We start from the raw sequence: 26,781 nt of genomic DNA on the forward strand, positions 1-26,781 counted from the left end.
CTACCGACCAACCTCATCCCGCCCCCTTGACCTGTCCATCCTCCCTGGACTGACCTATCCCCTTCCTAACTCCCTACCTACACTCACCTTTACTGGCTCCATCCCCGCCTCTTCGACCTGTTTGTTTCCTCTCCACCTATCCTCTCCTCTATCCCTCTTCTATCCGCCTCCCACTCTCTCCCTATTTATTTCAAAACCCCCTTCCCCTCCCCCTTTTCTGATGAAGGGTCTAGGCCCGAAACGTCAGCCTCTCTGCTCCTATGCTGCTTGGCCTGCTGTGTTCATCCAGCCCTGCACCTTGTTGTCTCGGATTCTCCAGCATCTGCAGTTCCTACTATCTATGGTCTGGTAAGATGACTTTACTTCATATGGATCAAACCAGGGATCAAGTTATTTTGGATCCACTAAAGAGTAACGAGGTAAGTTTAATAAATGAGCTCAGAATAAAAGATCCCCTTAGGCAACAATGGTAACATGAACAAAAACAGAAGTTGCTGGAAAAGCTCAGCAGGTCTGGCAGCATCTGTGAAGAGAAATCAGAGTTAACATTTTGGGTCCGGAGATCCTTCCTCACAACCTGCCAGACTTGTTGAGCTTTTCCAGCAACTTCTGTTTGTTTCTGATTTACATCATCCGTAGTTCTTTTGGTTTTTATTTAGTGGTAACATGGTAGAATTTAGCATTCAATTTGAGAGTGAGAAACTTGGGTCAAAAACAACTGTACTTGACTTAGATTAGGGTAACTGCAAAGAAAAGAGGGCAGAGTTGGCTTAAGTGGACTGGGAAAGGAGTTTAGCAGAAAAGACAATTGGACAATTGCAGATATTTAAGAAATTAGTTAATGACTCGCAACAAAGACATTTCCCAGTGAGGAAGAATAATTCTAGGAAGCGGATCAACCAACCTTGTTTAACCAAGAAAGTTAAAAATCATATCCAATTGAAAAAGATGCACAGTATTGTGAAGATTAGTGCAGAGCAACAGAATTGGGAAAGTTTTAAAAAACATTGAAACCATTTTTTAAAAAAATGGAGAAAATAAACTTTGAGGCTAAACTAGCAAGTAGTATAAAAATGAACTGTCAGAGCTTTCTTGAATATATGAAAGAGAGAAGCTAAAGTGAACATAGGCTCCCTTAGAGAATGAAGCTGAGGAAATAATAATATGGAACCAGGAAATGGCAGACAAAATGAATAAATACTTTAAATCAGTCATGACATAATATTCCAAAAATACTAAATAATCAAGGGACAAAAAGGTGAAGAGGAAATAAATACAATAATTGTAGTAAGGAAAAAACGAGGAAAACTAATGGAGTTAAAGGCTGATAGGTGCCCTGGAGCTTATGCCATTAAAAGAATATTAAAGGATGCACTGTTAGTAATCTTCCAAAAAAATCCTTAGATTCTGGAAAAGACCCAGAGGATTAGAAAACTACCAATGTAACACCTTTACTTGAATAGAGGAGGGGGTAAAAACAGTTAACAATAGGCCAGTTAGCTTAACATCTATCATTTGGAAAATGTTGGAGTTTATTATAAAGGATGTAATAGCAATGCATTTAGAAGTACATAATACAACCAAGTAGAGTTATCACGGATTCACGAAGGGGAAATTATGCCAGACAAATGTATTAGCATTGTTTGAGGATGCAACAAGCAGGATAAAGGGGAGCCAATAGGTGTAGTATACTCGGATTTCCAAAAGGCATTTGGTAAGATACGACACCTAAGGCTACTTAATAAGACAATGGTTTTTGGGGTAATATATTAGCATACACAGAGCACTGATTTACTAAAAGACAAAGTTGGGATAGGAAGACATTTTCAGGGTGGCAACCTATAGCCTATAACATAAAAATCAGTGCAGGGCCCACAACTTGGGGGAGGTAAGTGAATTGACAGGGCAGATGTGGAGAAGCTGCTCCCCTTATGGGTGGGTGTAGGACCTGTGGGCACAATCTCAGAGTAAGAGCTTTCTAATTTTTGACAGAGATGAGAAGGAATCTGTTCTTTAAGACTGTAGTGAATCTGTCGAATTCTTAACCACAGAGGGCTGTCAAGATTGGCTCATTAAGTATATATAAGGTTGAGACAGATTTTTAATCAGTCAGGGAATCAAAGGTTATGGGCGAAAGACAGAAAAGTAGAGTTGAGGATTATCAGATCAGCCACAATCTTTTTGAATGCTGGAGCTGACTTGATGGGCTGAATGGCCTATTTCTACTCTTATGTCCTATGGTCTTAGTAGGCTGTTATACCCAGCTCACTCTCTAACCTTTCTCTGAGGTCATCCAAGCAACGCTGCAGGTGTACCTCTCCAGCAGTTATTAATACGTGCTCTCCTGTCTCCTGGACTAACACTTCCACACACGGATCAGCCTGGTTAAGCAGCTTCATCCCTCTCACCAGCTGTGGCATTTCACCTGTACAAGCAGAAAGAAACAAATCCAAATGGGAAGTTGGCTCTAAATTTAGAACAAAGAACAAAGAAAATTACAGCACAGGAACAGGCCTGCACCGATCCAGATCCTCTATCTAAACTTGTCGCCTATTTTCCAAGGATCTGTATCCCTTTGCTCCCTGCCCATTCATGTATCTGCCGAGATACATCTTAAATGACGCTATCGTGCCTGCCTCTACCACCTCCGCTGGCAACGTGTTCAGGCACCCACCACCCTCTGCGTAAAGAGCTTTCCACGCATATCTCCCTTAAACTTTTCCCCTCTCACCTTGAAATTGTGACCCCTAGTAATTGAGTCCCCCACTCTGGGAAAAAGCTTCTTGCTACCCACCCTGTCTATACCTCTCATGATTTTGTGAACCTCAATCAGGTCCCCCCTCAACCTCCGTCTTTCTAATGTAAATAATCCTAATCTACTCAAACTCTCTTCATAGCTAGCGCCCTCCATACCAGTCAACATCCTGGTGAACCTCCTCTGCACCCTCTCCAAAGCATCCACATCCTTTTGGGAATGTGGCAACCAGAACTGTACGCAGTATTCCAAATGTGGTCGAACCAAGGTCCTATACAACTGTAACATGACCTGCCAACTCTTGTACTCAATACCCCATCCGATGAATGAACGCATGCCATATGCCTTCTTGACCACTATCGACCTGTGTTGCCATCTTCAGGGTACAATGGACCTGAATACCCAGATCTCCCTGTGCATCAATTTTTCCCAGGGCTTTTCCATTTACTGTATAGTTCGCTCTTGAATTGGATCTTCCAAAATACATTACCTCACATTTGCGAGCTCCATCTGCCATTTCTCCGCCCAACTCTCCAATCTATCTATATTCTGCTGCATTCTCTGACAGTCCCCTTCACTATCTGCTACTCCACCAATCTTAGTGTCACCTGCAAACTTGCTAATCAGACCATCTATACCTTCCTCCAGATCATTTATGTATATCACAAACAACAGTGGTCCCAACACGGATCCCTGTGGAACACTACTGGTCACAGTTCTCCATTTTGAGAAATTCCCTTCCACTACAACCCTCTGTCTCCTGTTGCCCAGCCAGTTCTCTATCCATCTAGCTAGTACACCCTGGACCACATGCGACTTCACTTTCTCCATCAGCCTACCATGGGGAACCTTATCAAACGCCTTACTGAAGTCCATGTATATGACATCTACAGCCTTTCCCTCATCTATCAACTTAGTTTTAATTCTTTGAGGAAGTGACAAAGTCCACTTCAAGTCTCGGTTTTGTAATGACGAAAACGAGACTTTCCAAGGCTCATCACTCCCTTCACCAGGAAGAAGGCTGCACCAAGATTTGAACTCGGATCACAGGGATCAGAAACCAGCGCTCTCACCATTACACCATGGCAACCAGAGCCAACCATTTAGAAGGTACATGGTTTACACAACACTTAACTGAATCAATAGATCACTAACTCACACTAATCATTTACACACGTTAAATGACCTTTAGAGGAAACTGCAATCCACATGCGGAGATCAGTGGCAAGAAATTATTCCACCCAAAAACATACTAATTCCCCATTGTTGATTTTCATTTTATGCACTTTACCAGCACAGAGCCATTAATTTGAGTATTGCAAGCAAAGCAGGTCAAGTAGAGTAACTTTGTGCATTTTTCCTTATTATAATCAGATAACCACTACATCCCTCAGTAGACCTAAAAAGTGAAGGAATCTTTATATGTAATTCTTACCTTGCACATGATTTAAATGCACTACAAACCATCCAGTTGGATTTACTCTTGCACTGGTTAGTCAACTATGAGTTGCAACTAATTCCAACTGTAAAACCATTAAACTACTGCATCATCTAAACCATGCAGCACTCACTCTACAGGAACAGGTTTCAATAGGTTGGTCATGAGCGAGACCACTACTGTAGTTAACCTATTGGAATGAACTCTCCCAAACAATGGATTGTTTGCTCTACTCGCGTCTAAATTATCGCTGTTCCAATATTGTCTATTGCTAAAGTGTACTTGCCTGGGCTGAAAGTGCTGTTGTTCCGGTTTGCTATTTCTTACAGAAACTGCACTCTGGAGGGAAGAGTGAGAAAAACTGAACAGGAGATAACCCACAGCAGGAAGCAGCCAAACAACAGCACCAGCATGAAAAGGGGACAGAAAAGCCTCCAAAATTCGTATGTGTGCTGCATTCATTCCTTGTCTACCCTTTGACTTCCAGTGAAGACTGTCGATTCTTGCATCATTTTAGCACCAAGACCATCAGGCTATATTCTTATGGAGCTAAAGAGACTCAGTAGAGCTGTGAAAATGGCAATCAGTCTTTGATTCCTAATCTTGTCCTGGCATCCCCAATTTTTACCAGTACCAAGGGTGAGGCTTGCTTCAGATTACAGGCACGTTTATTGTGCTGTTGACCTGTTCAGGCCAATGCATCTTTTTTTATATTCTTGCTGAGGGCTCAGGTATAAATCAAAGTTTTATCACAGTGCATCAAAGGGAAATACTGCTTGATTGACAGGTTTGGCTCTAATATCTATGAAGTCAAGTGCTGGAAGTGTCTGTTATTGATATTTTAAAGACTGACACTTTTATTGCTCTGTAATGAAAGGAGATTTTATTTAAAGTGGAAAATTGAGAATGAATGTCTGGTTTGTTTCCAAGATTCAAAAAAAAAGCACCTACTGTGACTATAAAGTTCATTAGTTCTGTATAGTATATGAGATGGCATAGAGATACAACAGATTAGCTTGGAGGTTGAGGAGCATAGCTTGGACTAGAGGGCGAGAGGCATAAAGGGGTTTAGTGGAAGGAATGAGGTGGCATTGAAAGGGCAAGGAGAATTGTTTACAGGAGGACTGGAGGGCCTTGTGCTGGTTTTATCATAACAGGGTTGAAGTCTTACAGCTCCAAGGCACGCCCTTTGACTTAATGCCTTGGCAGCTGCCTTCAAATACTTTCCAGGGGTGGTGGGCACAGTCTCTCACCTCCACGTAATCCCATTGTTGTCAGCACTTCCTCCTGAAGAGACTGTGGTGAGCCAGAAAATCTTCCCGTATTCAGTAATCATAAAGGTGAAAATTTAGTCCACCAAAAGAGAACCAGTAAAACGTTTTCGTCTTAATTGGACATGACTGCTATTTAATTCAAGTACAGAGGTGTCAAACGGCAGACGTAACTATATTGTGAGGTATTTACGAATTAACGAAGGAATAAAACTCTATGTTGCTCACAAATTTCCATTACCTGTGGAGGTCACAAAGAGAAAGTTCGGACAGGCTGTTCCATCTTACACTCTTCTATTCAGACCTCCTTCTGTCAGTTTCCTGACTGACTCAGACACATACGTAAATAACAGCCAACACGGTGATTTGCTACAATTGTCTTTTCTCAATTTTATACTCTTCTCTTTTTCCCAAGCTTTTCACCTTTTAATTATTTATCTAAATGATTCTGGTCTTTCCTTCCTAGCTTTAAACTATTTTTCACACTACTTTCTTTTAAGTTTCCATACACGTGTTCTTTAAACTTCAGCCACTGCTGTGCACGATCACCCTTTCAGTAAAATTCCACAACTCATCTCCATCAATTCCTGCTTCATATACCCATAGTCCCTTTGTTTAGGTTCAGGATCTTAGTTTCAGGTTTGGCTACTTTCTGTCTATCTTAACGAAGAATTCATTATGAATCATATTATGGTTGCTGTTCTCAAAGGGACCCCATACAACAAGATTGTTTATTAATCCTTTGTTGTTGCACATTACCTACTCTAAAATAGCCTGATTCTCTGGTCAGTTCTTCAATGTATTGGACTGAAAAACTATCAAGTGCACAATCTAGGAAATCCTCTTCCGCAATGCCACTGCTAGTTTGGTGTTCAGTTCCCATCTTTGGGCACCCTGCAGCCATTGCTCTGTAATTACCACCATAAGTATTTATATCTATTTGCACAGTTAATTAAACTACCTCACTACCTGCTTTAAAGGAACTATTTTAATACAGATTAAATGGAAATTTGTTAAATGTTAAAAGATCCACTTCCACAATGGCTAGCCAGAGGATGACAGGTACCATCTAGATCTAAAGCACAAATGTCCTATACGTGACTTCTCACCTGTGTACAGTTCATGTGAGGTGACAATAAGGTGCACTGTAATTCTTTTTTGGTTAGGGAGGGATGAACCAGCCACGTTTAATAGTTATTGATAGATTTCTAGTGGATTTACGATGATGATAGGATGAGGTACTGTTGTAATGGCCTTGTGTAATGGCAGTGAATATAGTCTCAACACGTTCAGCTAAGTTTTTCCATGTGTAATGCCCACTCTGGCAAGATATTCTCTCCTGTAAATAACTGCTACTAGGAAAACCTATAACTATGGAACAGTAATTCCTACAGGAGATTTAAGCAGTTGAAAATAAATGTAAGAAATATGTTAAGCTTTATAACAAAGGACACAGCTATAGAGAAAAAGTCGGAGCTCAGCAAGGTGTCCAACTCTGAGGGCGGAGTGGTGGGAGAAAATTAAACGACCAATGGGAAGATGGGGGGAGGGGATGGCTGTGCTGAAAGGACTTGATAAGGTGGTAAGATCACAGGACCGGGCAGGAGTTGCGGATGGTACCGGAGGGAGGATGGGGACCTGAGAGTAGGCCTCCACAGATCCCACCCCCACCAAAACAGACACATACTCTATTTTCATGTATTCCTATTTCCCCCACCCCCAACGAACCACCCCTTTTCATCAGGCTTCCTCTTCCCTTTGAGACCTGTTGAGGCCCCTGTATCTCATCCCTTCACTCAAGACCTGCCAAACACCTCCTTAAGGTTGTGCCAGACCTGGCACTCAGAGGGCTACCACTGCTTACGTCCTGACGAGATTAACCTATGCCAAGGAGGGGCCGCCATGAGCTAGATGAGCTACAAGTAGTTCTGTTACACCCCTGAATATCCAAAGGATATCCATGCAAACTTGTTCAAGGACAGTCACCTAATGCAACAGCAACCAAGTATCATTGGAATGTTTATACAAGTGCTTTTAATATATTAGAGTCACGGAATTGTAATGAAGCAGAAGGAAGACCATCAAGTCCACACTGGCTCTCTGTATAGCAAACCAGTCAGCCCTATTTGCTGGCTATTCTTGCAGATCTGCAAGTTTACTTCCTTCAAATGTTTATTCAATTTCTTTGTGAAATGAATGACTGTTTCTTCCTTGACCACCCTTGCAAGTAGCAAGTTCCAGGTTCTTGTCACCTCTGCATAAAAGGGTTTTTCCTCTCGTTCCCTCCTGTATCTCTTGCTCAAAATCTTAAATTGTGTTATCTGGTCCTTGCACCTTTGGAAAATAGGAACAACTTTTCTTTCCCTTCTTTGCCTAAACCTGTAGTTCCACAAAGACAATTACTTGCATTTATATAATGTAGCAAAACACTTTTAACGTAGTAAAGTATCCCAAAATACCTCACAGGAAAGCTTTTAAGAAAATTTGACAGGAAGTCAAATAGGAAAATATGTGAGATAACAAGGTGTAGAGCTGGATGAACACAGCAGGCCAAGCGGCATCAGGGGAGCAGGAAGGCTGACGTTTCGGGCTGTGTTCATCCAGCTCTACACCTTGTTATCTCAGATTCTCCAGCATCTGCAGTTCCTACTATCTCAGGAAAATATGTGAACAAGCTACCAAAAGCTTTGTGAGAGAGGTAGGTTTTAAGAGGAAAGAAAGGTAGTAAAGGTTAGAGAAAATGCTGGAGCTTGGGGCCCAGGTATCTTAAGGCAAAGGCATTTGGGCAGCACGGTGGCTCAGTGGTTAGCACTGCCTCACAGCACCAGGGAGTTGGATCCGATTACAGCCTTGGGTGACTGTCTGCGTGGAGTTTGCATGTTCTCCCTGCGTCCACCGGGTGCTCCTGTTTCCTACCACAGCCCAAAGATGTGCAGATTAGGTGGATTAGCCATGTTAAATCACCCATAGTGTCCAGGACTGTGTAGGCTAGGTGGGTTAGCCATGGGAAATGCGAGGAAAGAGTGGGTGTGGGTGGGATGCTCTTCGGAAGGTTGCTGCAGACTCAAAAGGTCGAATGTCCTCTATCTGGACCATAAGGATTCCATGATTCAAAGCTGCCAATGGTCAAATGATGAATATTGGGTCTAACAGACCAGAAATGAAGGAATGCTGATCAGATTGTGGATGATTGTAAGGCAAGAGCAGGTTATAGAAACAGTGAGAGGTAAGGCCCTACAGAGATTCAGAAACAAAGATTGGAATCTTAAAATTGGCTCTTGGTCTAGCGATAGCCCAATGCAAATTAATGAGAACTAGGAAGAAGGAGCTGGTGCAAGTAAAACCAGCAACTTCAACACAGTTTATATTGTAACTTATCCTGCTAGCAAAGTAACTAACTCTCTGTATTTGTTATAATACATAATGTCACCAACATACTTGGATGTTTGGGTTCCACAGCAACCCGTACAATAGGCGTCGCCTCAAAGTTCAGAGGTGTAAAAGGTGGACACAGAGGTGAAGTTGACAACGTAGCAGATTTTAAGACGTAATCTTCTAGACGTCCAATACCTATGGTTGGAAAATAAAATTAAAAGCATCAAATAAGAAAAGTTTTGTGCAAAACAGTGTTTTATCTGAGTCAATCAATGTGATATGACTTCATTTGCACAGCATTCACTGAAATAATTTCAGCTGGCAGAGGTAAACTTCTTAGACAGGGAGCCTGAGTAAGTGGTTTCACTCCAGCAGATCAGAAGAATGAGAAGTAAATGCTTACAATTTTATGATTTTGAAACTGTAACACAAATGATTCATTACAAACTATCAAGTTTAAAAAAAAGCTGCAAATGGATTCTCTAAAAGTGATCTGAAAACTTTGAACAGCATTGCATTCTTCAAATGTTGCTAAATACTAGGTGTTAAGACTGTGCAGTAATAAACCATCAGCCAATATTTTTTATAGGCACAAGGTACATCCCTTTTTCTGCAGGATTTAAAGCAGAACTCTTGCAGTGATGCAGAAAATTGACACTTTTAATCTAAAAGCAGCAGTGTCTCGCCAATTTCAGAACTCAACTTTGGACTGCAATAAACTTATATTTTAATAATTTAAAAAGATTGCACTTTGCTTCTTAACAGCAGCTGAATCATCCCATAATCTTACACCCCCTGCTAAGCTATCAGATTAGCTCTTTTCCCAAGTACTTCTTTGATTAACCTGTGTGTGAAAGGAATGTTTAATTCTAAAATCAAAAGAGATTATATATCACTGGGTATAGATGACTAAAAAGGATAGTTTGGGGGGGGTGGGGGCAAGCAAAGATAAAAGAGTGAAGCCTTTTCATTATTGAGTGTCTAAAGCTGATTTGGAAAGCCACAATGGAACTGCTGCAGGCCAGGTTGTCAGTGGAGATTCCCAACATGCAGTCCCATGCACCGTGCCGAGGAAGATTAGGAATCGTTTGGGGGAGGCCAGGTAAGACACAGTGAAACAAACCCAAGTTCAATGCAGCGTGCTTCAAAAAGCTGGTGCCTGTATCTCATCTTCTCAACGACAGCTACTGGGTGACAGGTGAAGAGCAGCAAACATTTATCGAGTGTAGGTCACATACAGTGTGGAAAGAAACATGGAGGACTGAGGACAAGGAGTGCAAGATAAGACTGATAGAAAGGCAGAATGACTCAGATAGCAAGAATTAACAGGTCCATTAGGCGTGGAAGAAATCAGCTGTAAAAAAGCAGCATGAGGACTTGGTGCAAACAGAAAAATGTTGGATACACTCAGCAGGTCTGACAGCGCTGTGGGGACAGAAACAGAATTTCTGAAGAGTTGCAGTATCGCTTAAATTGCCACTCCGATTCTTTCTTGTTACGAAATGAAGGAGCTCTGTATTTGTGAAAGGAGACTCCGATCATATCTCCTTCAGGAACGTAGAGCCGTACTTCCATTCTGACAGATCCCTCCTAGCGGAGAACAATCAGGGGAAGGCAAGCAAGGCCTTCCTTTTCACAGCAGTCAGTTGCCATATTCTGCAATTCAAAGATCCAGATCACAGACAACCATTTTGACAGCTCCCATGAAAGAATAGGTACATAAGGTAAGTGTGAGGTGGGGGTATAGTGCTGGGATCGGATAGGTGGCTGATGGATGATGGGGTTTCGGGGATAGGGTCTTGTGTAGTAGGATGCTAGGTGGGTATCTGGTGCAAGTTATGGTAAGACCAACAACTTCTGCACAGTTTATTTTGTAACTTATCCTACTAGCAGAGTCAGTGCACAAGGTGGAAAGGGGCCAGATAAGCTATCAAGTGTTTAAAGTAAGTGATGGGGAGTGGGAGATAAGTTCAGCAGCAGGCACATTGTCAGGTCATGGTGGTGAGTTGCATCAGGGTCTAAGGAGCATTCGAGGATTGGGAGAAAGTAGTTGAGAGCAGACGTGCTGAATATTTTTCTAAATATGCCTTACTTGCTGCCCAAAAGCTTGCTAAGAGACAAAGAACGGAACTAGTCTACATCAGAAGACTGAAAGGAGGTAACATAACACACATTCAGCACTTGAAAATGGAAGACAGTAAGCATGTGCATGCAGATTCTGACAGATGAAGCCTGAAACACAAACAGAAAGAATGCATGTTGCAGGCAAGAATAGTATGCAGAATCCCAAAATGCCAAAAAGCTTGAGATGCCGCTATGAACAGCCTTACAGCACCTGGGAGGGCAAATCCAGAGCATTGTGTGGGGTGGGAGAATGTTGAAGAGGACCAAACTTCTGCATGCAACTCAAAAAAGGCAAAGAGCAAAGAGAGAGAGGGAGAAAGACTATGGCTAATACAGCCACAAAAGGGCAACCAAAGCAATTACCACATTGAAAATTGGCTTTAATTGGCAGGGGAATTGAGCTTGGCTTTCATTGGCAGGGAAATTGAGTTTAGGAGCCGTGAGGTTATGCTGCAGCTCGATAAAACTCTAGTTAGACCACACTTGGAATATTGTGTTCGGTTCTGATCAGCTCATTATAGGAAAGATGTGGAAGTTTTACAGAGGGTGCAGAGGAGATTTACCAGGATGCTGCCCGGACTGGAGGGCAGGTCTTATGAGGAAAGACTCAGAGAGCTAGGGCTTTTCTCATTGCAGCGAAGAAGGATGAGAGGTGACTTGATAGAGGTGTACAGGATGGCGAGAGACATAGATAGAGTGGATAGTCAGAGACATTTTCCCAGGGCAGAAATGACTATTACGAGGGGGCATAATTTTAAGGTGATTGGAGGAAGGTATGGAGGAGATGTCAGAGGTAGGTTCTTCACACAGAGAGTGGTGGGTGTGTGGAATGCGCTGCTGGCAGCGGTAGTGGAGTCAGATACTTTAGAGACTTTTATGTGACTCTTGGATAGGCACATGGAGGATGGTAAAATGTAGGGTATGCAGGGTAGATTGATCTTAGTAGGATAATAGGTCGGCACAACATCGTGGGCCGCAGGCCCTGTACTGTGCTGTACTATTCTATGTTCTATGTTCTAAAATAGGATCGGTCTGGGTATTCAGGAATAAAAGTTTCAGTTCGTCAAAGCCTGATGCTCAGTGGCCAAGTGATAATTTGTAAAACTTATCAACACAGGAAAGCAGAAATGCAGAAGTAGGCCATAGAGACACAGAAGATAGGAGCAGGAGGTGGCCATTCGGCCCTTTGAGCCTGCTCTGCCATTCTTCATGATCATGGCTGATCATCTGACTCAATAGACTAATCCTGCTTTCTCCTCATAACCTTTGATCCCATTTGCCCCGAGTGCTATATCTAGTCGCCTCTTGAATACATTCAATGTTTTGGCATCATCTACTTCCTGTGGTAATGAGTTCTGCAGGCTCACCACTCTTTGGGTGAAGAAATGTCTCCTCATCTCCGTCCTAAATCATCTACCCCGAATCCTCATACTGTGACCCCTGGTTCTGGACACACCCACCAGCGGGAACATATTCCTTGTCCAGTCCTATTAGAATTTTATAAGTCTCTATGAGATCCTTCTTCATTTGTCTGAACTCTAGCTAAAACAATCCCAAGCTAGTCAATCTCTCCTCATACGTCAGACCCGCCTTCCCTGGAATCAGCCTGGTAAACCTTTTCTGCACTCCCTCAAGAACAAAAGCATCCTTCCTCAGAAAAGGAGACCAAAACTACACACAATATTCCAAGTGTGGTCTCATCAAGGCCCTGTATAACCACAACAACACAACCCTGCTCCTGTACTTGAAACCTCTCGCAATGAAGGCCAACAAACCATTTGCCTTCTTTACCGCCTGCTGCACCTGCATGCTTATCTTCAGCGAATGGTGCTCAAGGATGGCCAGGTCCCCCGCTGCACAATCCCCTCTCCCAATTTACAGCCATAACCTCACATTTATCCAAATTATACTGCATCTCCCATTGATTTGCCCACTCACCCAACCTGTCGAGATCATGTTGAAGGATCTCTGCATCCTCGTCACAGTTCACCTTCTCACCCAACTTGGTATCATCTCCAAGATGTTACATTTTGTTGCCTCATCCAAATCATTAATAAATATTGTGAATATCTGGGGTCGCAGCACCAATCCCTGTGGCCATTCAGCCCCTGGAGTCTGCATCGCCATTTTGGATCATAATCAATCATCTACTTCAATGCCATATTCCCACTTTACTAGTTTATCCTTTGACGTTATTAGGAATTAGAAATCTATTGATCTGTATCTTTAAGTTACTTAGTGATTGAGCTTCTATAGCCCTTCTGGGGAACAGAAGTCCAAACATTCACCATACTTTGATTGAACAAGTTCATCCTCATCTCAGTCCTAAATGGCCAGACTTTCATTTTGAGACTGTATTCCCAGGTTCTAAACACCACATCCAGCAGAAACATCCTTTCTGTATCCATTTTGTCTATTCCTTTAATAATTTTGTAAGTTTTTATTAGTTTGCCTCTCATTCCACTTAACTCCAGAGAATTGAGACCCTCTCTTGTCAACCTCTTCTCAAAGGTCAGTCTCACCACCCTAGGAATCTGTCTGCTGAAACTTCACTGCACTGCCTCTCTGGCAATATTCTTGCTTAAGCAAGGGGACCAGAACTGTACACAAAACGCAAGGTACAGGCTCACCAATGTTCCATTTAACTGAAGCAAGTCTTCTTTGCTCCTGTAGTCAAATCTTCTTGTGATAAAGGTTAACATGGTAGATAATTCCCTGTGAAATGAAGTGACTGAATAAACAGCTCAACCTGTAACTGGGACAACAACAATTCTGGGCTATAAAGACACATAATTGTTGTTCAATGTCAACTCTCTTTGGGGTCTCGAGTACTTATGAATATTAATATATCACCAAAACAATCCAATTGACAGGCTATTGAGGTAGTACGAAATTAAACATGCAGCACTGGAATGCAACAAAAAAACTATGGTGTTCAAAATCAAATTGACTGCAAATTCTCCAAAACTTGCAGTCTCACTCTGGGATTTCAGCCCTTTTTCAATTATAATCCTCAATTTACTGATAAGAAAAAGCATTGCTAGAAGTCACTCTGCAGCATGTTTCTATATTTATGTCATTAACCTTTAGATTACTGAAATACTGGGAGAAATTCCATACCCACACAAGCAATTGATATTTTTGTTTTCAGATTGCACTCTTGCAATGTTTAAAATATCAATGTTCCAGCTACTCAAAGATAATAAGCAGTTTTATTGCAAAATATTAGGTATGCTCAAACTAGAAAATACATTAAAGTACAACTTTAACTGTACAAGTTAAAAAATGTACACACTAGAATTCAGCTAATACCTACTTCACTTGGCCCATGCTCAATATTATTGTATTTTCAAATCTTTTTTTCAAAACTTCTCTTTTCCCCTTCTGTAAAAATTCACTAGCAGTAACCAGCAATAGAGGGATTTTTACAGTTAGCACGAACACCCCATGGAGAAATACTGTCTTAATTCTGTCCCAGATTGCAGGTGGCACCCAGATCAATTTTTCAGATTTGTTTTTCCACACATCAGAACCAGAAAGAAGGCCAAAGAGTGCAATTATCAGTGATTGGGAGAATTGTCTGTTTCTGGGCTGCAAATCCTATTTTATTGCATTTATAGGGTGTGTCCAGACCACTAATCACATCGGTATGCTGGAAGTTTGATCCTCAATGTATCCAAATACATGGAGATTATTTTTAAAAATAACAGGCCGATGTCAGATGGTTCTCCAAATACTAATCAACTGGTTTGTAATATCACTGGGACACATTTATTGCTGAAAAAAGGCAAACATCCTCCTTTAATAGCTCTCAAATCAGAGACTTGCTGTTGAAAACTATCTACATTATAAAAAACACACTGAGAACAAATGCATAAAACAACACGGTCATTCGTGTGAGTCAACAGATGTAAGGCTATAAAAGCGCAGAAGTTCAGACAGCATCCAAGGAGTGTTTCAGCCCAAAACGTTGACTTTCCTGCTCCTTGGATGCTTTCTAACCTGTTGTGCTTTTCCAGCCTCACACCTATAGACTCTGGCTTCCAGCATCTGCAGTCCTTACTGTCTCCACGGTCATTAGTGTCCAGGGGACGATCAGCTGTGATGTTCGCTTCAACAAGGAAGTAAAATTATGTTTATGCATTAATTAGAAGCTGAAATATGCCACCATTTTAACAATAGTCAGTGTGGAATGAGAGAAAGACTATCCAATCTGTCGAGTCTGAAAAAAGGCAGTGGAACCAGCAACAACAGAACTGACATTTTATCTACACTCAGTCCATTTAACCTACTGAGAAAAAAACTGGGAACAAAAATTCCACATTTGCCTATGTAACTGTCACTGCACTACTAGGTAATCTGCTGTCTGTGAAGCACTTTGTGATACTGGGGTACCAGACAAAAGGTGCCATATGAATCTAAGGCTGCTTTTCTTTTATTCAAATTGCAATTGTTAAAACCTACTGGATTGCATGCCTTAAAGTGAACCCTGTTATTCCTGGAGTCGCACCAAATTATAAGGTCGTTCTTTTTTTAAAAAAGGTACATAGAGCACTCCGATTTAACTAACTTATAGACCAACTTGTACTAAACAAAAATTATTTATTTGAAGTAACTAGACTATAGCTACAGGTAAACAGATATAAACCATTGGCATATAACACTATGGCTTTGTGCATGGGAAATGATTCTCACTAACTTGATTGAATTTTTTGAAGAAGTAACAAAGAGGAGAACTAGCTATTTGGATACAGAACTGACTCGGAGGTAGAAGACAGAGGGAGGTGCTGGAGGGTTGCTTTTCAGTCTGGAGCCCTTTCACCAGTGGTGTGCCACAAGGATCAATGCTGGGTCCACTGTTTTTTGTCATTTATATAAATGATTTGAATGTGAACAGAGGAAGCATGGTTACTAAGTTTGCAGATGACACTAAAATTGGAGATGTAGTGGACAGCGGAGAAGATCACCTCAGAGTACAACAGGATCTTGATCAGATGGGCCTATGGGTCGAGCAGAAGCAGATGGAGTTGAATTTAGTTATATATGAGATGCTGCATTTTAGAAAGGCAAATCAGGGCAGGACGTATACACTTAATGATAAGGTCCTGGGGAGAGCTGCTTACCAAGAGACCTTGGAGTGCAAGTTCGGAGTACTGTGTGCAATTCTGGTCTCCCTCCTATAGGAAGGATGTTGTGAAACTAGAAAGGGTTAAAAAAAAATTTACAAGGATGTTGCCAGGGTTGGAGGGTTTGAGCTACAGGGAGAGGATGAATAGGCTGGGGCTATTTTCTCTGGAGCGTCAGAGGCTAAGGGGTGACCTTGGAGAGGTTACAAAGTCATGAAGAGCATGGATATGGTAAAAAAGCCAAGTCTTTTCCCCAGGGAGGTGGGATCCAAAACCAGAGGGCATTGGTTAAGTTGAGAGGAGAAAGATTTAAAAGGGACCTAAGGGGCAATTGTTTTATGCAGCGGGTGGTGTGTGTATGGAATGAACTGCCAGAGGAAGTGGTGGAAACTGGCACGATCACAACATTTAAAAGGCATCTGGATGGGTATATAAATAGGAAGGGTTTAGACGGATATGGGTCAAATGCTGGCAAATGGAACTAAATTTATATAGGATATCTGGTCAGCATGGACGAGTTGGACATAAGAGTTTGTTTCCGTGCTGTATATCTCTACGAATCTATGACTATTCAGTACAACTGTAATCCCCTTATAAACTCCCCCTTACATACAGACAATGAGGAAAAAATAGATTATTGGCAGAGGTATAAAAACGGGAACATCACTACATTGGCTTGTGTTTCCCATTTCTGATGTTGGGATGATCCATCTTTAGGTAGCCATGGCCTTAGGGTTCAGCTGCCTCTCTCTGGAAGCTTTCACCAGTTTGTAGGAAATATAGAGCAACTAATTCACATGGACAAATGCTCTGATCTGTCAATTCAAAAGTCACATTTCATTGTAATCACTTCAATCTTAAATGGAATTTATTTTTTACTGCAGAGAACAGGCAGCTTCTGTGGGGGAAGAACAACAACACTGTCCTATGTCTTTGTCTATGTAAGTTGTTTCCAGTTCCAACCTACTCAGCTAACTGAGAACCAATCAGCTTCACTTTTAAACAATTCCACAGCTCCTGCTTATCTGCTCCCTGCAGGAAAGCATTGCCAGAAGAAAATGTCATAATAGGTGTCAAATTTCTTGCTGTGATATTATGCAGCTATCTTGGTAAATCCCTGTTTTTAAAAGCATTTCTTTCTCTATGGAGTCCAAAATTTTTAAAGTCATGGTTCTTAAGAAAAAAAATCTCAGTAATAATCTGGCAACATTCACTTCTCTCCTATTCTGCTCTGCTCCGTTACTGTGTACTGACATCAGGAAGTGATGCATCAGTGGTAAGGGCCTTGGCCAGACCCCATTTAGGATACTGTGCTCAGTTATGGGCTCAGAACATCAAAAAAGATATTCTGGTCATGAAAACAGCAGTGCAAATTCAGTTGAATGACAACATGGCTTAAAGGCTAATATTATGAGGGCACAATGCATAAATTGGCTCGTATTCCCTTAAATTAGAAAATTAAGCAATTATATTTAAAATCTTTAGAGTAATCAATATGGTCAATACAGATAAACTGTTTCCTTTGGTGGGAAATTCAGAATAAGACTTCATTTTAAATTAGAGGTAGGCATGAAATCAGGAAGCTTTTTCACAGTGAGCATTGGAAATTCGGAATTTACTCCAACACAAGTTGCTGCCAGGCCAATTATATTCTTTTAAGAATTTAATCAATAGATATTTGTTAGGCAAGTCCTCAAAGAATCTGATATAAAGGTAGATAAATTGAGCTCAGGTATAGATCAGCCATGATCTAAGTGACATGAGGAAGTGACTACAGGTGCTCAATAGCCCTTTCCTGTTCCTATGTTCCATACCTCTACTCCACCTCCCTGCAGCTCTGGGTTAATTATTTCACATGGAACACATGATCAACACAATATATTCTTATTCCTCTAAATTTTAATTCTGTTCCCAATGAAATATTCATGCAGCTTTTTAGCAAAAGACATAATCAATATCATCAGCTGCTTTTGCCAGACATGTATTTGGTTATGATTCCTTAACCTGTGGGACATAAGATTTGATTTTGCTTGAGAATACTTAAGACAAAACCAAGTGGGCATTAATTAAAGTCCACCTTATCATGTCTACTTAGCTTCAATGTCCCAGTTTCCTTACTCAAAAGCAACTCTGGAACTTTCATTAAAATTTTAAAATCATATTTTAAGATCCTGATAATCATTCATTGCTCCTCCTTCTATCAGTTTCTACGCTTCATTCTTTGATGTTTGGGTATTTTCCCTTCCAGGTTCTGCAATGCTTACAGTGAACTTAACCCATCAGTTGATGACTGAGACAGAAGGTCTCTTGGTTTGATCTTCAAAATTTGTTGTGTTAACTAATGTCAGCAATGGTAAAACTAACATTTGGTCTCAGTTCCACCAGCATTAAAGTAAGAGGCAAAAAAATCAAACGTTTCAATTATCATTATCTAGCAATCTCTCATGGACATATTGTATAAAAGAACAGGATCGGTGCACTTGTCATTTTTCCAAGACAAAAAAAGTGCTCCAATTTGAGGAAAGTGACTTTACTGGAGGAGAATTGGGTGTTCAAAACAGCACAAAAATCTTCCATTTCATCTCACTAGTTACAAGGTTAGAATTATCTCAATTAATTTACAGTCAAAATGTATTACAATGTTAAATTGGTATTGCTAATAACAACATCACGTTGACTGGAATAATTCAGTAACTGATCGATAATCACCCCTAGATCACTAACTTTACTAATGAGAATTCCTTGTATGCATTTTGCATCTTCAGTTCAACAAAGCCTTCAGCAACTTGTGTTGGACTAAATTCCGAATTTCCAATACTCACTGTGAAAAAGCTTCCTGATTTCATGCCTACCTCTAATTTTAAGATGAAGTCTTATTCTGAATTTCCCACCAAAGGAAACAGTTTATCTGTATTGACCATATTGATTACTCTAAAGATTTTAAATATAATTGCTTAATTAAAGTGAAGATAGCTTGATAAGTTTCAGGTTGCAGGGAATGCTCTCAAATGCAATCATTTCCTCAAGTACATAATTGCTGAATACAAGTTAATTCGCTAACAGCAAAATACATATGATTTTATTGGCAGTAATTTTTTTTCTCATAAACAGATTTCAATCTCTAAGTTTGAATTAAATAAATCCTGGCTAGCTATAGGGAAGACATGGATAACAACACTGGAACTAAAACCCAGTAATAAATTACATTTTACTGTTCAGATACAGCAAAATTACTGGTTCAGCCACAAATACCTCTTTTACATTAATTGGTGAACCTATTGATAATGATCAAAACTGTTTGAAACATTCCTGCTTAGCCAAGGTATCCCTGTGTAATTTAACTATCATAATACATTAACATTTCTGAAACATTGCAAACTCTTTTTTCCCCACAAAACTGCATGTTCACTGAATTTCAGACAATTCTCAAGTTGTTCAGATTTGAAACAATTCACTGGTTCACTCTTTTACAAGGTTTTCTCAATTCATTGAATAGAAGGGGCATATTATCAATCATCATCTATTGTATCTGCTAATATGAAACCTATATACATAGGTTGTTCCTAAAAATAGGAATTTAAAACTTAAATGTGCCATCTGGTATAGTTCTAAGACACTGACTAGAAAGATCTTGGGTTTATACGCCCTAGTTAGTCTTACACACTGCAACATTTGAAAAGAGTATTTTGTGTCTTTTAGTTAGAATGGTGGGGAAGGGGAACAAAGTCAAAGTTTCCAACTGGTCTCTATTCAATTTTTCCTACTAGGATAGGCACGTGTATTAGGGGTATGACAGGATCAGATTCAACCATGAAGCTTCTGTGAGGGAGGAGGTGTGGCAAACGCATGAGGGAGGCAGGGTGATGAGGCGTTAGGTGAGGAAGGTTCTGTGACAGGTCAGTGGGTGAGGGGGGTGGGGTGGCTGGAGGATGGGTTTGGGATTGGGGAGGATTAGTTGGGTTGAGGTGGATGGTCAAGTAAGGTCAAAGGTAGTTGGATCGGTTTAGGTTGAGTGGGAGATAACAAGGAGATCACTGGGGCTAGTTGAGGAACAAGGACAGCAGGGAAGTTGCCCAGGTGATAGAACTGGTTTTAATCTTTCTAACATTTCTTGGATAACTATCCAACATCTCTATCTCGCCATTGGAAGTTTCAACTCTGCAGGCAATATCCTCTTAGTTAGTAGCCTGGGAGTTCTGAGGGTCTAAACGTACATCGTTCTGGGTATGTCTGATCTCTGATGGGAAATTGTGGGCCAATATTATTTTCCAATGTTTTTCTGTATTGATTTCCACTTATGATTGCTAACTCTCTCCTCTCATTTACATTTCCTTCTCAGCTCTTGCACTACTCTCTAAAGTCTTCTGCTGCCTGGTTCTTCTCTCCAGCACTTGTGGTGAGTGGGAAGAACTGGAGAGATTGCAAACACAGAACATCCTGGTGCAAGTTGCACTGCCAGGGTCGTTTGGGCTCTCATCCGCCACAAAAGCAAACAAACAAAATAGGAGGATACAAAAATACAAAAACATTCATATACCACCTTGCACAAACTCATGATGTCCCAAAGTTCTTCACAGCTAATGAATTACATATGAAATATAGTCAGTGAACTGAGGTAGAGAGAATTGGCAGCCAGTCTGCACAGGCAAAATGTCTCAAAAGTTTTGAGATTAATGACCAAACTGTTTTAGTAGTGTTGGTTAAGTTATAAAACATGTCCAGAGTGTTTGTTGAACTCCCCTGCTAATCTTTGATTAGGATCTTTTACATCCATCTGAGGGAACCTTAGTTAATTCAGAAACAACACAGCCAACAGCAGAGCTCATACTTCAGTTCTGTGTAAAACGGATCCAAACCAGATGGTAAAGTACAAAACTGGATACAGATCTTTTCTTTGATATTAGGATTATTCAAAGATTCCAGCATTACATACTTCTGCCTCCTACCTATGAACATCCAGTGTTCCAGCAGACCATTTTTATATTCTTTTGAAAACCGATAAAGCAAATTAATTAAGTTAGCTAGTGACAGACCCTTAAAGAAGTATTGCAACAAAAATCAAATCTTCAAAGAAAACTAGAAAATTAAATGCAAATGTCAATTCTGGGGCTGATGTTGCACTCCAGCCCCTGAGGTTGTGGAAGGCCTCAAGACTTTCAGTGGCCATTATGTTTTTTATATACAATTCACTTACAGGATGTGTGAATTGGTGGCTAGGCCAGCATTTGTTGCCGATTCCAAGCTGACTTTGAGAAAGTGGTGATGAGCTGCCTTACAGTTTATAGAGTCATACAGCACAGAAACAGACCCTTCAATTCAACTTGTCCACGCTGACCAGACATCCCAATCTGACCCAGTCCCATTTACTAGCATTTAGCCCATATCCCTCTAAACCGTTCCTATTCATATACCCATTCAGATGCCTTTTAAATGTTGTAACTGTATGCGCCTCTACCACTTCCTCTGGCAGTTTGTTCCACACACGCACCACCCTCTGCATGAAAATGTTGCCCCTCAGGTCTCTTCAAAACCTTTCCCCTCTCACCTTAAACCTATACCTTCTAGTTTTGGACTTTTTCACCCTAGGAAAAAGATCTTGGCTATTCACCCTATTCATGCCCCTCATGATTTTATAAACTTCGATAAGGTCATCCTTAGCCTCCGATGCTCCTGGGTAAAAAGCCCCAGCCAATTCAGCCTCTCCCTATAACTCAAACCCTCCAGTCCCAGCAACATCCTTGTATATCTTTTCTGCATCTTCTCAAGTTTAACAACATCCTTCCTATTGAGGGGCGACCAGAATTATATGCAGTATTCTAAAAGTTCCTCACCAATGTCCTGTACAGCCGCAACATGACGCCCAACTGTTATACTCAATGCACTGACCAATGAAGGCAAGTGCGCCAAATCCTACCTACCTGCGAATCCACTTTCAAGTAACAATCCCACTGCATCCCTAGGTCTCTTTGTTCAGCAACACTCCCCAGGACCTTACCATTAAGTGTATAAGCCCTGCCCTGATCTGCCTTCCCAAAATGCAGCACCTCACATTTATCTAAATTAAACTCCATCTGCCACTCCTCAGCCCAATAGGCCCATCTGATCAAGGTCCCTTTGTACTCTGCAATAATCTTCTTCACTGTCCACTACACCACCTATTTTGGTGTCACCTGCAAACTTACTAACCATGGCTCCTATATTCTCATCCAAATAATTTATATAAACGACAAAAAACAGTGGACCCAGCACCAATCCTTGCGGCACACTGCTGGTCACAGGCCTCCAGTCCAAAAAGCAACTCTCCACCACCAACCCTCTCTCTCCTATCTTCTATTTCTATCCAAATGGCTAGCTCTCCCTGGATTCCTGGATCCCTGATCTAACCTCGCTAACCTGTCTATTATGTGGAACCCTGACAAACGCCTTCAAGTCCACGCAGACAATGTCCATTGTGCTGCCTTCATCAACTTTCTTTGTCACCGCTTCAAAAACTCAATTAAGTTAGTGAGACATGATTTCCCACAAGCAAAGGCATGCTGACTATCCCTAATCAATCCTTGCCTTTCCAACTGCATGTAAATCCTGCCCCTCAGAATCCCTTCCAACAACTTACGCACAATTGATGTAAGACTCATAGGTCTATAGAGTTCCCTGGCTTTTTCCTACGCCTTTTCTTAAACAACAGTACCACATTAGCCAACCTTCAATCTTCTGGCACCGCACCCTTGGCTGTCAATGATACAAATATCCACCAAAGGGGCCCAGCAATCTCTTTCCTAGCTTCCCACAAAGTTCTAGGAAATACCTGATCAGATCCCAGGGATTTATCTACTTTTATGTGTATTAAGACCTCCAGCACATCTTCTTCTGTAAGATGAACTCTTTTCAAGACATTACTATTTATTTCTCCAAGTTCCCTAGCTACCAAGTCCTTCTCCACAGTAATTACTGATGCAAAATATTCATTTGGTATGTCACCCATTTCCTGTGGTTCCACACATAGACAGTCACGTTGATGTTTAAGGAGCCCTGGTCTCTCCCTAGTTACTCTTTTGCCCTTAATGTACGTACAGAATCTCTTTGGATTCTCCTTAATTCTATTTGCCTTCATGAACAGCTGCAGAGTATGTGGTGTAGATAGACCCACAATGCTTTTAGGGTCTGCGGTGCTCCTCCCCAGAGACATCAGCTGCAGGTATATCCATGAAAGCAAGTTACTCAGCTAGACTTAATAACCGCTCTCCGTAACCTGCTACTTGGACGTTTTAGTGGCCACCTTATCCAAGCCCATGTACAGACAACAGATTAAATGATCTTCCTACCTCTCTCTGCACCTGGTGGCCAGTGATCAGGGTCATTGGGTTAAGTGCAAGCAGAACCTGAGACACAGTCCCCTCAAAAAAAGAAAGAGGGGTTGCAGCATCGATTCTATAAAACCTTGTGCATGCGCACATGGAACACAGACTCTTCAAGGCCACTGAAAGTACAGGCAGTCTGAAAGTACAGAACCAACCTGATATCCAATTGCAATGGACACCTGCATCCAACATCTGCCACACCAAATCCCCAGTGGTAAAGGAGAGGACGACCATAGAGACAGCCTTTCATAGGGAACCACCACCTCCAAACAGCAGGATGGAAAGCCGTAGCATGTCTGGATGCTAGACAAGGGTGAAGAATGGCAAGCTTGCAGTAGCAGCACGAAAACCCTCTGTGTCAATCAGAATGGCAAGGGAGGAATTTCCACAAGATGGTTCAATCTGTAGGGTGCACTTTCTTAAGGACGTTTCAAAACACAGGGCCAATGTGAAATTCCATCTAAACAGGGAGTCCACTGCATGCTTGAGCCACCTGGACAGTAGAAATGCAGATGGGACCGGGAAGCACAATTTGAGGCTCTGGAGGTGCACTAAATGCATGACGCATGAGGTATTACTTTTATATGTACTAAGATATATAATCAATCAATATTTTCCACCCAATTATTCTTAGCCTAACAATACAATTAACATATCATTTTCACACTGTCTGGATTATTAGCTGGATTACGTGTTCAAACCCTGTAGTCGATCTCGAACACAGCCTTCTGATGTCACTGAATACAGATTGAGGTAAACTCTAACAGCACCCTCTCCTGTCTCCTTGTAATAAGTATATTGGAGATATACCTACTACAGATGCACTCCTACCTTTACCAACTTCAGGTAACCTCAGAAGTCATAGGATTGCAGTTAGCACAAAGGCTTGACACGATGGATCTCCGTCCAATTTTCTCTTCTCTGATGCTTGGGAATTGAGTGCTCCCAGAGTGCAAAAATTAATTTGTTTTAAATTATTTATCTTTACATTGCTGCTTTTATTCCCTAGCAGGTAGGAGGTGCCTCATGGAAAGATTTCACCAGAGAGAAAGATTTAATTCTACTGTAATTAAGAAAATCCTTCAAGCATTTAATGGATGAAATTACTTCCAGTAAAATTTCACATTATCATATTCAGATAAAATTCCTCAGTGTAATTTCATAATGTATTCATTAACTCAGTTAAACAAATGTATTAAACAGTGCATGGAAGAATTTTATATGAATGCATGTTAATTATCGCAAAATTAATTTAATCCCTTTCATTTCTGGGCATAACTGAGGAACAACTAAACAAAATACTGAGTTATTGATTTTTCTCATTTTCCTTTTTGACATTTGCCTGTTACTAGCTGAATTTGTTTGTCTATTTTTGTTATTACATGACTGTTTCAGATCTTTAATCTAATTACCTAGCCTTTACATGGATTTTTGAATGCAGGTTACACTGTAATTTTGCTTTTGGACTGCAAATATGTTTCTCAAGTAAAATACATCGAAAACATTTTCAATCGATAACACTAGGGAAATCAACGAGAAAAATACATAACTACAATTGTGTCTTCAGGAGGGAAAATTTCCCAAAAGCCATCTCAGGAGAGAACAGCTTAGGCCACTATCAGAAATGAAAGATGATTAAGAACTGCAATCAAATCAGAACAACAGTGTTGGAGAAAGACAAAATAAGTGGGAAGTAACTGTGCGGTGACTTGTATCCAGCTTAAAAGAAACAGCAATTTTATTAAATAATCACAATTCTCTTAATATGAGACAAGGGGGGAAACAAATTAAAGAAAATATGAAAGAATGTATAAATAGCTTAAGCAGCATGAGGTGAGAAGACTGGAGACAATGAAAGCATAGGGCCAAACTAAGGAGTAACTAAGATTAAAAATACAAATCTAAAGCACTCAATCAAATCAAAATTGCTCATCTTTCACTTTGCAAACAGTGATTCATAGGTAATTATACTCGGTAATTCAATAAGATGTTTTCATATTATTCCCAAATTGCACATCTTCAAGTGGACAATCATTAAGCTTCAACAGTTAAGATCAACCAAAAGCAAAAAAGTTGCAAACCGGAAACAGTAGAACCTCACAGAGCCCCTACAGTGCAGAAAGAGGCCATTCGGCCCAGTGGATCTGCACTGACGCTCCAAAGAGTATTCCAGCCGGACCCAATCCCTCACCTTATACCCAACCCCAACCCCAACCCCAACCCCAACCCCAACCCACCCCCTCACATTTACCATGCCTAATCCACCTAACCACAAACTACAGGACAATATAGCATGGCCAATTCACTTAAGCTGCACATCTTTGGACTGTGGGAGCACCCAGCAGAAACCCATGCAGACACGGGGAGAATGTGTAAAATCCAAGGCTGGAATCGAACTCAGGTCCCTGGTGCTGTGAGGCAGCAGTGCTAACTGCTGAGCTATCAGGCCACCCCACAAGATGGATTTGAGATTGATGAAACATTGAGGTGGATTTTCTCTCCCAGTGGAGGTACTTATCAGGCCATGAAATGCTGAAATTAGTTTGTTTTTCCCTACCCAGCCATTTTTGTGTGACCACTTGGTGGGTTGGGAGGCTGTGTCTGCAAAACACATGCACCTCTTCTGCGATTGGGTCTCAATTGTGAGGACTGCAATAAAACTTTACATCCTCCTGTGCAATACTTTTGCAATTTGCAAGTTTTGGAACCTCCAAAAATAGCAATTCCTTGGAGAGTTTGCAACCATTTGGAGAAGCTTGCCAAGGTGCCAAGAACATCCTAAAAGAAAGAAAGTATAAAATTCTTCCACACCTTTAAATGTCACTATTAGATGCTGCATTGTAATGGGATCTATCCTACAAAGGTAAGTTAACCATTACATTGACTACTCTGGTCGAAACTTTGATATTCAGTAGATTATTGTGCCATTGGGGAAAGTACTGTGATGCATTCAAAATGGAGAAAAATGGTAAACTTGGCTTGTCACGTTTGACACTCAAATTTCAATACAGATTATTCCAACAGGCAAAGAAAATGCATAATTCTTGAAAGACAGAAGAAAAATGGTTATTTCTCTGCTTCCTTCCAGTTATTGACAGACAATCTACAATAAACTGCATAAGACATCATCTGTTTCGATACCAGGCTCTAGGAGTTGCAATAATGTGATATCTGTGGCACTATCGATGCTTGACTGATTTACAAGAAAATGGATAGTCTGTTAACATAGTTATTGAGAGTTATGACAATTTTACAAGCTTGTAATAATATTCTCAGCCTCTGATTGGTTTCAAAGGATGAGCTTGCTTATATAACTTAATGGCCACTTAAAGGA

General features: G+C 40.9%; 1 protein-coding gene across 2 annotated transcripts in view; it reads right to left on the bottom strand.

Annotated features, from left to right (window-relative positions):
- Positions 1-26,781, bottom strand: part of efl1 (elongation factor like GTPase 1) — a 242,269-nt gene that overhangs the window by 58,693 nt on the left and 156,795 nt on the right. For both annotated transcript variants that reach the window (XM_048616009.1, XM_048616010.1), the window contains exons 16-17: positions 8,903-9,034; positions 2,278-2,425 (exon numbers count right to left, since the gene is read on the bottom strand). In XM_048616009.1, the coding sequence (XP_048471966.1) occupies positions 2,278-2,425; positions 8,903-9,034 (280 nt within the window). The remainder of the gene's footprint in view (positions 1-2,277; positions 2,426-8,902; positions 9,035-26,781) is intronic.

Source organism: Rhincodon typus, chromosome 33 (genome assembly GCF_021869965.1).
Source record: "Rhincodon typus isolate 14 chromosome 33, sRhiTyp1.1, whole genome shotgun sequence".
NCBI classification, from domain to species: Eukaryota; Metazoa; Chordata; class Chondrichthyes; order Orectolobiformes; family Rhincodontidae; genus Rhincodon; species Rhincodon typus.